The sequence below is a fragment of the Seriola lalandi genome, unplaced genomic scaffold, assembly GCF_002814215.2.
Source record: "Seriola lalandi dorsalis isolate HSWRI2012SDOR001 ecotype SW California unplaced genomic scaffold, Sedor1 jcf7180002054688, whole genome shotgun sequence".
NCBI lineage: Eukaryota > Metazoa > Chordata > Actinopteri > Carangiformes > Carangidae > Seriola > Seriola lalandi.
The window spans coordinates 508445-522696 of record NW_019525241.1 but is presented as its reverse complement, the minus strand read 5'-3'; the positions used below and the strand labels follow the sequence as shown (position 1 = coordinate 522696).

The 14252-nt window shown below is 40.6% G+C and overlaps 1 protein-coding gene and 1 pseudogene across 3 annotated transcripts in view; one reads left to right on the top strand and one right to left on the bottom strand.

The window, feature by feature from the left end:
* The window catches only part of gramd4a (GRAM domain containing 4a), a 53034-nt gene that overhangs the window by 19706 nt on the left and 19076 nt on the right, over nucleotides 1–14252 (top strand). For all 3 annotated transcript variants that reach the window (XM_087178410.1, XM_023422944.2, XM_023422946.2), the window contains exon 4: nucleotides 10709–10829. In XM_087178410.1, the coding sequence (XP_087034536.1) occupies nucleotides 10709–10829 (121 nt within the window). The remainder of the gene's footprint in view (nucleotides 1–10708; nucleotides 10830–14252) is intronic.
* LOC147818144 (uncharacterized) lies at nucleotides 12769–13720 on the bottom strand (annotated as a pseudogene).

Below are 14252 nucleotides of genomic sequence, written 5' to 3'. Positions count from 1 at the left end.
CCTGGGATGAAGGCTCAGTTCAACCTGTACTAGAGCTAGTTATGGCCGCTGTTTTGATAATGGCCTTGTTTGTGGTTACATGTCACTTATGGTTTAGCAATATGACAATATACATTTATAATATACAAATTTCAGATTCCAAGTTCTCAGTAATCATTTGGTCAACCATTCCTTGATTATATGCAGACCGGCTGCTCCACCTTTTGTTTAACGAAGCTGCAGAGCTTTGCAAGGTTCAAAATTCATAGTAGCAGCCACAAAAGCCACAGAAGACATATAATGAAAATGTAAATTATGCAAGTAAGCATTAAACTGCACTGTACTACACCCCTGGTGTGTGTGTGTGTGTGTGTGTCTGTGTGTGTCTCTGTGTGTCTGTGTCTAAAATGACCAAGGTGGGAATATATGAATGTGTTTTTGAGTGTGTTTCTGCGTGCCTCTCAGTCTGCACATACTGCACACCATGATTTACGATAAGCACTCTGAGAACACAGTTTCCTTGAGTGATAACCCTGTGATAGCTCTATGATTATTATAGTTATGGGCGTAAAACCAGAGAGATATATCAACTAGGATCTGTCCCGTGGGTGACAGAGCTGAACTGAGCCAACCCTCCTACTGGTGGTAAAATGGGTGAGGGTAGTACCACTGGAAATCACCTCATGTAATTCTATGAGTAGGCTTGAAGTGCTAATCTTTCATGGCTTTCTTTCTCTGTCTACCTTTGGTTCTCTCTTGCTTTTATTATTATTCTCATTCACCCCTATCTCTAAATGTCATCGTCTTTCTTAGGGCTTAACGATATGCAAAAAAAAAAAAAAGTCATATTGCAATTATTTTGACAGATTGCAAAATGAGTCATGTATGAGTCATTTAGTATGAATGGTCATTTTTGCTTTTCATTTTCACAGAAGAAGATATAAAAATTATTATGTGATTTTTGCTTGGGTCTGTATCAAACGAGCATGTTCACTTACATCTAGAGAGCTCCCCAATGCCCCAGTTACTTATAATATTTCAATTAATTGTTCAGCGCTAGTCTTTCTTCCTTCCCCTGTGTCGCCCTTTTTAGTTTCTTTTTTTTGCCTACTTTTTATTCTTGGTTATTTGTACTTGCAGCTGACAGATGTTGGCAAGCTAAAAAAAAACAAAAACCCACAAACACATGTAGCTGTGGCATCCACAAGCCAAATGGATAATTATACAGAAGTACAGATGTACTGGACATTTTTTCTGTTGACATCCATCCTTTTCCTGTTTGTAGTGCTTCCATAGTCTCACATTGCATTGTGTAATAGGCAGCCCCTGCTTTAATTGGGGTCTATTGGTTTTACTGTTACTAGTTCTGTGACATTCGAAAGAACTAGATGTGTTTGTGAGAGAGGCTATCCTGTTTGAGGTCGTGCATTGAAGGTCAGTGCGGGGGAACAGACCAAGCTTTGGTCTACAGTGACTGGCTGATCAATACAGTGTCCTAGCTGCTGTCCTACTTCATACTGGGCAGGGGAACACACACATTAACACACACAAACCAGCACAATGCTGCAGCAGCACAACCAAAAGCTAATGATTTCAGAGATGAACTGCAATAGGTCTGTAATGCAATGTGCTCTTCACAATACCATCTGCTACTCTATAAACCAAACTGTTACTGGGAAACATACGTTCCAGTGGTGTATATCAAACAGACATTAGTGTCACATTCCCCACTGACATTAGAAAACATATGGATAATAAGAATCCAGAGATATATACCTACATACTCAGGTTATGTTGCCTGTGTGGGTTGACTATGGCTTTAAGTTGGGCTGAAGTTTAGATCTCTGTGCTCACTTGCTAACTAGTTTTCAGACACTCTCAATTGCAACACACAGTATTCAAGTGTTACAGCTGAGTCAATGGATAGTATGAAGAAATGTATATCTCTTCTTAGGCCTTTGATTTTGTACAGCTGGTACCAAAATCTGATATTTACTCAAATGTTTTAAAATGTATAAAAAAAGTTTCTGCTGTCAACCTGAATTGTAGCAGTCTTGGAAATATCTTGCTATAATGCAACCTTGTCTGTACTTGTTAGTTATCTGCAATAGAATAGAAACTAAACCACAAAACTACATAGAAATAGGTAGAAAGTTACATTGCTAATAGCTGCTTTTAAATCATTATATTTTACAAAGTTGGATGTGAGTGTAGTAAAAAAAAAAAAAAACAGAACAGAGCAAGCCTATTAAGGTGTTCATTATACCGACATTAATAACTTTCCATTTTAGCATACCTTTGGGTTTGGCCTCATAAAGAAGTCATTTTTCATAGTATCAAGTTTTACACGTGCCAGAATCAGCACAATCAGCTAATAGTATGTATGTCTCAATAAAGATTTCTATACAGTATACTATAACGATATTAGCCCATTACTGCAAACTGTAATATCACAGCAAAAACTTCTTGTCTTAATGAGTTATGCCCATTCTTTTGGGCGTTTTTCTGCAAATGCATATTCCTAAACATGATATGAATCATGGCAGTCACTGTCCAGAATCACACACAGGAGCACCCGCTTGCCTTTGCACATTATGCACTTTCTGCATGACAAGTGTGGTGACTGTTTGCTGGAAGATGGGGGAGATGGCTGTCTTCCCCTCCTCTGCGGTCTCTGCTGGGATGTTGTAGGTTGTGTCTGTGGGGAGACACAACCTACAACCTCTTGGGACTCTCTGGAAGTGGTGGTCTGTGGTGGAGGTCGCATGGGAGACGTCTGCACCTGAGGGGCTACTTGTGGTTTCTCAGGGGGAGACAGGCTTAAAATGATTAAAATAGTTTACCGTAGTATTTGGTTTATTCACATACCATTTACTTACTTAATTGTAATTGTTTAATTGTTTATTGTAGTGACAGAAAAAAAAAGATGGCAGGTAAGATATTTAAACAATTAAGCTCAGAATAATCTAGCACCTCACAGCCCAGCATTCATTGGGTTCGTACAGGATCGTATAGGATAAAAGTAAAATATAAAAGAAATGGATTTCAGTAATTGAAAACCTTAGTTTTGTATTCATGGAGCTAATTACGCAAGCGATGGAGTATTCTGTTTGACACAAACCTTATTACTCATACTTGTACTCTGATGATGATGATTCATTCTTTTTCTAAATTGGCAGCCACAGTACATGCTGCATGATAATGAAGAAATCTTGCTCAGTGCTGGGTAAGGAGCTTCTTTCCTATCATAGGTGAGCTCTGTTCTACAGGAAATGAAGTCGTCGAGGCAGAATGGGTCCTGACAGTTCACTAGCAAAGGTTAATGTAATTGGATATTTGAGTTTGTTATGCCTCTGCCGGCGACAGCTGTGACCGTAGGCTGGAGTGGCCAGAGCGGCCAGAGTGTTAGGGCTGTCCATCCATCTGTCCCTCCCATTCTCGTGAATGTGATATCTCAGGAATGACAGAAATTTAGTTTTTAGATTTTGGTGGCCATAGGTAAAATTTCAAGGTCTCTTTTTGACTCATAGAACACGTCTTTGGCCATAGCTCATGATTTCATACACTAATTATGACATAAAACACACATACCTTTTATTGAATTCCGTCAAAGTCTTCACTACATATATTGTATAAGTCTGGACAGAAATGGATGTAAACTGCAACTGGTTGGCGGAGGCATACAGCCACAAGATAGTAATTCTAGTTAAGAAAAATTATGTGGAATGTTCCTGTAGTTCATGAAACCTTTGTATTAGTGAAGATAACATTATTTTGAGTTTAGTTTCTCTCAATGCACTTAAGTCCATGTTATAGTTCTTTATTCTTATTGTACTGTCATGAGTTCGAATTCAGTAGTTTTTAGTCATCATTCAGTAGCTGTAGCAGAGCGTGTGAGAATGCAACAGGTGGCCATGTGGGAAGAGAGACTAAATTCTCAGTGAAAAATCACAGGCTCAGTGTTTTGACCAGGCAGCATGCCCACAACATACTGAACTGTAAATGCTCTGTCTGTGTTTTTAAGTAAGACACTGAACTTGTATATGTTCACTGTCACTGGATTAAAGGAGTAGTCAAATCCCTCAAGTCAGTATCAAGACCCTTGTTTGTTTTTCTTACTGTTTCCCTGAAACCACTTGGTTCCCAGTGCTTGGTGGAGGCTGCAGAGCCTTTGACCAGATGACTGTGATGTAATGAAATCTATGATGTGATTACTGTTCTCCAAACAAGCAAATGCTATCCTCCCTGCTGACACAACATTGGATTATGGAACTTGTTTGTCTAGATTATTTATTGCATGTTTATTTCATCTTCCATTATAAATGTTTGAGCATGCACAACAGACAGTAACATAAGAGAGAGAGAGAAGACAGACATACTGTTACTCCCCACACACCGCCTGTCGAGGAGTCTGGCTCCGGACAATGTTAAAAAGAGGTCAGTGAAGACACAAGGCACAAGAAAGAAAGCGTGTTGTTTTGATGTGGCAGGGAGCCTGTGAAGTTTGAGATTGAGCCATGAAGTCAACATAATGTTGTAGTGGGGGAAAAGTGAAACAAGTGAGTGAAATCTAGGTCACCCAGAGATATCAGGGCCAGAGTGGAAGGAGGCCACTGAGAGGAAAGAATTTTAAAAAGATACAAGACAAAAGGAAGACAAATTACAGTACTTATTCTTTGTTCACTCCAAGGACAGTCTGAACTACAAGAGAATAATTACAAAATACAAAACTGGACAGGAAAAAAATGAATAAATTATGGACTATTATTATAATTTGACATTGAAAATAACTTAAAAACACTTGTTTTGAAAAGTCCCTTGCAGAACGAGGGCAGTATGAACAGTTAAATTGTGATCTGCTGTTGTTGAAAATGTGCAACAGGTTTCATTTCAAAGGCAAAGGTGAAAATGAAAGATGATGCCTCACCACTGAAAATAATAATATTGTAATAATGTTGTTGTCTGTGTAGAATAGGGGATAGATAAAGCATTTATTCTTATTGACAGTTATATTTTGGCCCTTCCTCAAACTCTCCACTTGTCAGAGCTGGGTTTATATTATTTTTTTATACCTTGTCTTCCCCTTCTCTTTGCCCTTGGTCAGTGTCTTGAATGGCGTATTAACATCTGCAGATTGGCAGCAGGCCACAAAGCTCAACCTTCCCTTCTGTTCAAGTCAACTAGTGTTGTGGCAAATACTGTGGTGAATGGGAACAATGTGAGGCCAATGTGAAGCGGCTGATTCTCCCCCTTTCTCTCCCTCTCTCTGTGTCTGTCTTTCTCTGAACCCCCCATGCCCCCACCTTCCTTTAATGAAAGGAGCCATTGTCTCTGGCCTGGATTGAAAAACTCACACAGTACTTTTCCTTTGAGGTCTTAAAAAACGTTGCCTGCTTAGATGAAAAGCGATTTGCTTTGCTTGCGTATGTACAGTACTCATGCACAATCATGCTGCTTCGCACAGATATAAGCATGCACAACTAAGAACACAACAAGCGAATAACACATTCTCACACATATGTACACGACCAGTCATACAAACCTATACTGACACATGAACATGCATAATGCGTGTGTGTCTGACAGCTCCAGTGTGCACAGAAATCTCAGATTCCAGGCCCTCTTGGTCTGATGGCCACCCAGCAAAGCCCCACCTCTCTCCACCTCCACTGCCCTCCTTCTCTTTCTTCCCTGTGCCTAACACATTCATACCAGCTCCAGTCACTGACCATCACTCTCAGCGTGTGCAGGCCAATCAAAATAGTATCTTGCGTTGCTGGTGACAGATTAGCCTGTCCTTTCTAGATGGGACATGTAAACATGGAGGATACACCTAAACTTTAACGGGCTTTGAGGAGTTTTGAGGTCACTACATAGCAGACGGTGCAAAACAAGCTGGACCAGACCTGGAGAACCTGCAGCTGTGGCTCAATTTCAAGAAAGAACCAAGGCGGCCACTCTGCCGTCCCGCTCCTGTGTGAGTGTCCCGGGAACGGGTCGACTGCAGAGACGGATGGCTTTGTGCATGGAGGACTGCACCTTTGACAGTATTGAGCTGCTTTACAGTGGAGCTGTCGATAAGATTAAAAGCCATAAAAGTAACCTCAACCTCAGTAAGTTTCATCAGCTTCACCATCAGGAATTTATTGTAAATTTGTCAACTTGAACAATTAGCCAGCCTTTGTTTGGAAACCACACTGAACTGTTTAAAACTCTTATCATCAGGATTTAATCAGTCAAACAAGCCTCTGTTAGGTACTGAGAACAACCCCAGACTCTTTTTCATTGGAAAATCAGTCAACATAAAACAACCTCAGGATATCCGTTTCAGTCTCTGTTCACTAGATAATCTCTATCCCACTCAGATAAATCTTTGTCATCACAAATATCATCAACCTCAGCAAGTTGTTAACCCATACTAATTGCTGTCCAACTAAAAATAGAAACACTCAAGTTAGTAAGTCTTAGTTTTACTGCTTTATTGCTATTCAGTGTAATGGTGTTGATTTTGAAAATGATTGTGCCATGTAAGAGATATAGTACTAGTAATAATACAACAAAACTGATTTCCCCCTTGGTCAATATCACAACAAAATTGAGTGTACCTTTGTTGCATTGTGTACTCTGTGCAGCTGTTGACCACTGCAACAACTGGTTACATATTGTGATTTCCACTCAAGGCTAACTGCATGAACAAGGTTATAAAAGAACCTGTGAACATCACAGCTTTCTCAGTTTTGGCCTGGGTTGTGTTTAATGCAACATGACTCCACATATTACATAAGATGATGATAAAAATTAAAGAGGATACAAGAGCATCAGTAAGCTACTGATGGATAGGAAGAGCCTTGCTACCAATAACAGAAGCTGCAGTGGTTGTCCTTTGTCCTTCTTTCTGCCATGTACAATTTGCTATTTACACAACCCTGCACTGAAAATCAGACGGGTAAGTTCCTCTGACATGGCACAAGGATTATCTGTGGAAATTGGTGCAAAGGACATTGCATGAAGTCAGCCTCTACAGATGGCATCCAAGAAAAAATCCATTGCATGAAAGGAGCCTGATGAATATTGGCAGCACATTCTTTGGTCAGATGAAACCAAAATAAATTGGTTTGGATCAGATAGAGTCCAGCATGTTTGTCATGGACCTGGCCAGGACTACCACAGTGACTGCAGAGTGCAAATTTTCAATTTTGTACAACCCAGCTGAGTGTAATCAACTTCTACTTTCGTGAGAAAGTCAGGCACACGCTGATTAAAGTTTTGTTATTCCATTTTGGCACCATTTATGTAGACAAACTTGACTTCAGCCCATGGCCCCATGTTAAGATTATATCTGAAAACTCACCTTTCAGAATATTTCACTCGACTTCAGCACAATTGTTGAAGTACAATTTCCCTATTTCTGTCTTCTGATGCACTGAATCTGTTGCATTGCCGAGACTAAACTAGACAACATTATCACCCATTGGCCACAGTCCCATCCTGATATCGTAATTTCAGAATATAATGTATGTAACTCTTATCAAATTGCTGTTTTTTAGCTTTTTTTTTCCTAGGAGATTAGAGGTTCATGGAAGGCCTGTATGAGAGAGAAGGTCAGCGCTATTAAAAGTGACATCTCCTGGCATGGCATTTAGCTAATCCCCTGCCTGTGTTACAGATAAATGGTCTAGTTACTAGCCTTCATTATGGCCAAAGAGACCTTGTGATATGGTAACCCAGGATGAAGATTTATATATAGAAGACTGCAATCCAATTTTAGAAGCAGAACTGGCGTGTTGACAGTATTATTAATATTCTATCTGATGTAGAGACCCTCTGTGGAACAGGAAAACGATTGTACTCTATCTCTCTCAGTCTGACACACATAGCATATTGTGTCATTCTGTTCTGTATCACACACTTGTGGCCCCCACGTCTAATACGGCATTATGGATTATTATGGAATGAGGCATCTCCCTTTCTGGTGTTAGGAGGGATATAGTCGGTGTGGAAGTAAAGACCTATGGAGAAGAAAAGGGTGGAGAAACAGGAAAGGAGATGTAGAAGATCCTATATACACAGGAAAAAGACAAGGTAAACAAAGTGAGTTACATACAGTATGGGGGTAGGAAACTGGGGGGGAAGGAAGGGTGGTGAGATTAAAGAGTAAAAGGTTAACAGGTTCTGGGGCTTGAAGGTATGGACAACAGCACCCTCTTTCAGGTTATTTTTTGGATGTACAGTCCACAACTTTATTGTTTCGGTTGAGTCTTACCACTCTCATTAACTCCATTTCCAAAAGCAGCTGTCTTTAACCTACTTGGCACAGCAAACTGACACAGTTTGTGACTAGCTAGTGACCATTGTAAGGCACCATAAAATGCAGGAGCTGGTAGAAACCAAAGCAGAGATTAAAAAAAAAAAAACTGATATTGCTGCTTAGCTTTGCATTCAGTACAACATAAACTACTGATCTAGTTGTGTCTACACCACCCATAGTACTTTGCTGCTGCTGCTGTTACCCCTTTGTCTAAAAGGTTTACAGTTGGCTGTGGATCTCCTGGCGCAATGCAACCTAGACAGTGCTAAGCTGCTTAGCCCATAGCAACCTTTGGCCAGCCTCTTGCTTACGCTGCCTCTTACGCACACACAGACGCACACACATTCATTCTCTGTCTTGTTTACATGCATCAATACCGGCACTTCTTATTCTTATTTTAGCAGATTGGGAGAGGGACGAAGGCAAACTGAAAAGAAGAGTTAGAAGAGTCATATTATAGAAGAAGTAAAAGAGGAAAGAATCTTGCTTTATGTTTGTGGTTTTCCACCTTAACGCCCCAATGAACAAGGTTTTCCAAAGAGGCCAAAATGTAAGCTATAAACTACAAATGAAAATGACAACTGTTCAAAGCAGGTATATTACAGTGTGCGGAGATACAGTGCATGTCCCCTCTCAGTGAGAGCACCCGGGGTCGTAGCCGATGCTGTAGCTGCAGGAGGTGCTGGCAATGAATGTTTTATTAGCGTTAATGGGAAGAGATAAAGGACAAGAGTGAGTTATGAGATTAGGTGATGAGAAAGAGAGAAAGAGAATCTGGCAGATAAATTCTTGTAATATGAATCCCCTACTGTCTGTGTGATGAAATGATCTCAGGATAAAGAAACGGAGAGACATGGTGATGTACACTTTCATTAGCAGGGGATGCACAGCTCAGCTTTTATATCACTGTTTTCAATGTCAGGTAGAAGAATGAGGTTACGAATGGTCCAGGCAATACTTGTGTTTTAGGATGAACAAATGTTGATGTCATTGCTCAGTGGCACAGCTTGTTCTGCTGTTACCAATACCATGTAGTGTTGTTATGATGCATCATTTTCTTATAAATCCTCAATAAAAACATCATACTATCAATCAAAAAAGTTTGTCTCTTTTTATATGGTTATGGATATAAGAAGGATTTAATCTCTGCTTGTGGCTGTTCTTGTGCATAATGTTGTAGGCAGTTAAATGGATTCATTCATTTGTGCCTCTGCACATGTGCCCACTTTTATTGCCTCCGATCCTCCAATATTCATGTGTCCCTTTAGTCAGGGACAATAGACTGAGAGGAAACACCGCTGATGTTGCACCCTAAGCTTAGAAAGTCCCGATACCTGATACCACTTGATGCTAGGAGCTGACGAGGAGGAAGAGTGGGGGACAGGTGAAGGTGAAGGAGACAGATGGAGGGAGAAGGGAGAGACATAACAAGAGAGACACATGCAAGTAGAGGCTGCTTTTTAGAAATTGTCCCCAGGTCTATGACTTCAAATTTGGTTCCACTTTCAAAACATTTTTGTGACCTAACAGAGCACATTTTTGGCCATAACTGAAGAGTTCATATGCTAATTATAGCACGATTTAACACAAATGTCTAATAGGTTAAAATGATGAAGTGATGACATTATATATCCAAATGGTCAAAAGTCAACTTCACTGTGACATACATGTGTAACATAAAGAAATGTTCTGCAAAAACACTTCTGGTCATTATTAAATGCTGGAACACAGAAACAGAAGGGGAGATTGTCACCATATTTCCTGGAACTTGACTGGTTGGTGAAAGCATACAACCGTGAGGCAGTATTACTAGTTTTTAAATAAATTGTCTGTTTTAGTGAATTTGATGTTGTTATTCCCAAATATATTGAAATAATGGCTGAAATGTTCCACATGAATTCACGTAAATCAAATTTGAATACATATCGGCTTTTGAAACACCCCTCAGGTCGCCTGGGACAGGACAGGTCTGCTGTCTGTCCCCAGAGTCAAAACTAAACTTGGGGAAGCATTGTTCAGTTGTTATGCTCCACATAGCTAGAACAAACTCCCAGAGAACTGCAGGTCTGCTGCAACTCTCAGTTCTTTGACATCAAAGCTGAAGACTTTTCTGTTTGCCTTGCCTTTGTCTTTAATTAAATCAGTTCAGAATTACTAATTTCCATCACTACACAGTAAGTTTTACCATTGTATCTCTTTTTTTTTTTTTTAGTAATTCTTTTTCATTTCTATCTAAATGCTTTTTTTCTGTCTCGTGTTACTTTTACTTTTTGTCTTGATGCTGTTTTTATTGTACTTTGAATTGCCCTGTTATTGAAATGTGCCATCCAAATCCTCTTGCTTTGCCTGTTGTTTTCCTTTCTTTATTTTAGATTTTTAATATTAGATACTGATCCTCAGTGTTTTTGTGGTGTTTTCCAGAGGAGGAGCTGAGGAAGCTGCGGGAAGAGACCAATGTGGACTCCCTGCGGCAGGAGCTGGAGAGGGAGCGAACCAAGAGGATAGACCTGGAGCAGAAGATGAATGAGGTGCTCAAGTCCAGGTAAGACAGGAAGATGGAGAGCAGAGCGCAGGGACAAGAAATGAGGATTAAATGTGCGATATGGGAAGTAGTAACGAAATGACATTTCAGCTCAGAGTTTATTACAGGTCAAGTTGCATGGTGCGTGTGTGTTGTGTGTATGTGTGTGTATCAGTCCTGGTGCTACCCAAGGTTTCTGTTATAAATAGAGGCCTCAGCAGCTTAGTAAGTGGGGAATTCCACAAGGTGCGTGCGTGCGTGTGTGTATGTGTTTTGACAGAGATAGACGAAGTGAAAAAAAAAAAAAACAGAAGCAAGTCACGCGCTGGTATGTGTCGCCAAGTGCACGCTGTGACACAGTAGTTATGCTGGTGTCAGGAAAAGCCTGCGTCTCTTTAACACCAGCCAAACAACCCTCGTGTGCGCATGTATGGCGCTGCCTGTGTGTGTGTGTGATCAGATGATGCGTCTGCCCCTGCCAATGGCAAATTCCACTGGTGCTCTCCAAGTGATTACCAGCAGAGAAACACAGCCTCAAGAATGTCAGAGACACTTCAGGATTTTGTGGGAGGTGAACTAATGGACCATGGAAGTTTTTCCTCATTAAATCCTTTGTCAGCAGTAACCAGCTGGAGAGATGCATGTGAAGATAGCAGACGGTAAACATATTTCCTGTCACTAATATCGAAACAGCCCTGGACAAGACACTAGAGTTATTTTGTGAACACAATTATTAGACCTGAGATTCACCAGGAAGTAAATCACTTTAATATTGTAAGCGATTTTAAGGCTTGTTATATTAGAATAATGCACTATTATACAGTAAAATGTGATAAGTAATGAAGAAAAAATATGTACAGGCTGGGCATGATCAGCCTGAAAATGGCTTAGGGTTATGGTTCAAAAGAGGTTTGATACAATACAAGATGGTAGACATATTAAAGGACAGACCAACAAAGTATAAGGTGCTGATCCATCAAAAGCTGCCTGTTTCAGTTCTCCTCTAAGTCTCTGGGACTCTGCTGGAGGGATGAACACCATTCCTATAAAAGATTTCACTGTCTAACACAGTAATGCAAAGTTTACCATAGGTGTGTCATTCGAGTTGAGATCACATAATTCACCTCACTGTCATACTCATCACCGTTCATTGATGCCTCATGCCCTGTAGTGTTTATGTAGCTTTTTCTTTCAGTTTGTCACCCACCTGTATAAAACAGCAGCCCTTCCTGTATGTGCAGTGGCAGTGATGGTTGTATGGTTATTGAGGTCTCTCTATATATATATTTTCTAAGTACCCAAACATTATCTATCTTCTCATTTTCTATTTTATAAAAGTTTATTCATTAAAGGAGTCATTACATCTAATCTGATGTAACTATGTTATGAGTTGTGTTATGATGTTCCTTTTTTTAACTGTGTAATGAATATGTGTGGTCTCCACTCTGGCCTACTTTACCCTCCATATATCCTGTAAGTCATTTGTAGAAGATAGCTTCATTGGTGGTTATACTTTTCTTATTTTAAATGAATTATCATGCATATAGATTTCATTCATTTTTTTATACATAAAAATAATCAAACCTTTTTATAATGGAACAATAAATGTATTATTTATATATTTCAAATTATTTGGAAACAATGAATGAAATTATAATGAATGAAATAATTAATAAAATAATGAAATAATAAATAAAGTAATGAAATTAAAAAAAAACTCTTTTGTTTGCTGTTGGAGGTTTTTCCACCTTTTCCCGCTGCTCTGTGTGACCCTGGCTCATGGTCACGTCGTCCTGCACTGCAGTGATGACAGCAGGTTCATCAAGGGGGATCTGAGGAGCTGATGGCAGTGGAGCCACAGCAGAAGCTGGTTCTGGCCTGAGCCCTGGCTCTTCTTCTGCTTCGTACAGGCTGTAGCTCATGTCATATTTGATGCCAGTGTTGGCAAGAGGTTCAGTTCTCAGGGTAAGAAGAGTTGGTGGAAGAGAAACAGCAGCACAGTCTGGTTCTCCTGTTGGTTCTGTGTCTTCTTCCACACAAGACTGCAGTCATCCTGTTCTTCATCTGTGGTGTTCAGATCAGCAGACACTGCTGCATGAGTCTGAAACTGGGGCTGAAACAACGCACAGATTTCCCCGGTTGCAACATGAGTGATGCTGGTCAGCATGTCTGTTGCGAAGCTCTGCAGTTTCCTGACGAGGACATCCTCAGTGTAAGCCTGTCCGACCTTTGTGTTGATAGACAGGACCAAGTTGTCCCTGGTGGAGCAAGAGAAGCTGATCTGTCGGAGAATAGTGGACAGAGCATTGGAGACCTGGTCCAGAACAGCGTTTGTGACGCTGACAGCCATTTCACTGAGCTGCTGGGAGGGCTTATAGGGGCTTAGAGGAGGCACCCAGAAGCCCTGCAGAACTCTGAGAACCACCTGGATCACCACATCCTGTGGGCCAAGTAGCTTGTTGTGGGGCACCTCCTGCTGCTGCTCTGTCAGGATCTTGGCATAATCCTGAGCCCCTTTAATGATCACTGAATACTGAAAACATGGAGGCATGGCCTCTGGAAAGTTGAGTAACTTTGTGCCTTCGAATTCAGTGTCTCTCATCTTCATGCTGGTGTTCACCTCCCACACCAGTGTCAGAAGAGTCTTGGTATCAGCATCATTGAAGTCTTCAACTTCAAACTCCCAGAGCTGCACTCTTAGAGTGCTTTTGCTCTGGTCCACCAGCAGGTCTGTCATATCCTCAAGAGTCACCTCAGGTGGGATCCTGTTTTCCTGCTGTAGCTTGATAAGTCCAGCCACCAGTGCAGTCTGAGCCTTGTAAGAGCTAATGTTCCAGCAGAGCTGCAGAGACTGTTTGATATATGGCTGTGCCAAACAGCACCCTGATGGGTCTGTACGAGCCTTCCATGAACTTTATGAGCAATATGTTGCTGTATATCTCAATACAGAACAACATGAATTGTCAAAGTGATGACAAATTACCTAAAATGATCAGTTGAACTCAAACACAGTCGGTCCTTCAGGAACAGGAAAGTGTGTTCAGGTTGGAGAGTGTGTGAAGTATGTATGTGTATGTATTACTAATGTATTTATTCTTCATTTATTTTCAGTATTTCATTTATTTAAACACAAGCCTCCAGGCTTTTTCAGAGTAATTATTCCTGTTGTCCTCACATATATTTTTGGGGTCCAAGCAGCAAATGTTGCAGGATCCCTATTGTTTTTGTTCTCGTTATTATTAGTGCCACGGGTGCTCAGCTCCGAGGCACTCCTCTACAGCTAGAATAGCTGAGAGGAGTGCCTCGGGGCATCTATTAATATTCTTTTTCGGGTTTATTATTCTTCCGCCAAATTTCGGCGCGTAACTCGTCCCGCAGCTTTGAGAAAACCCCGGTAATATATACATCAAAACGTGCGTCTTGATCCCGCAAGGGGTGCTATGA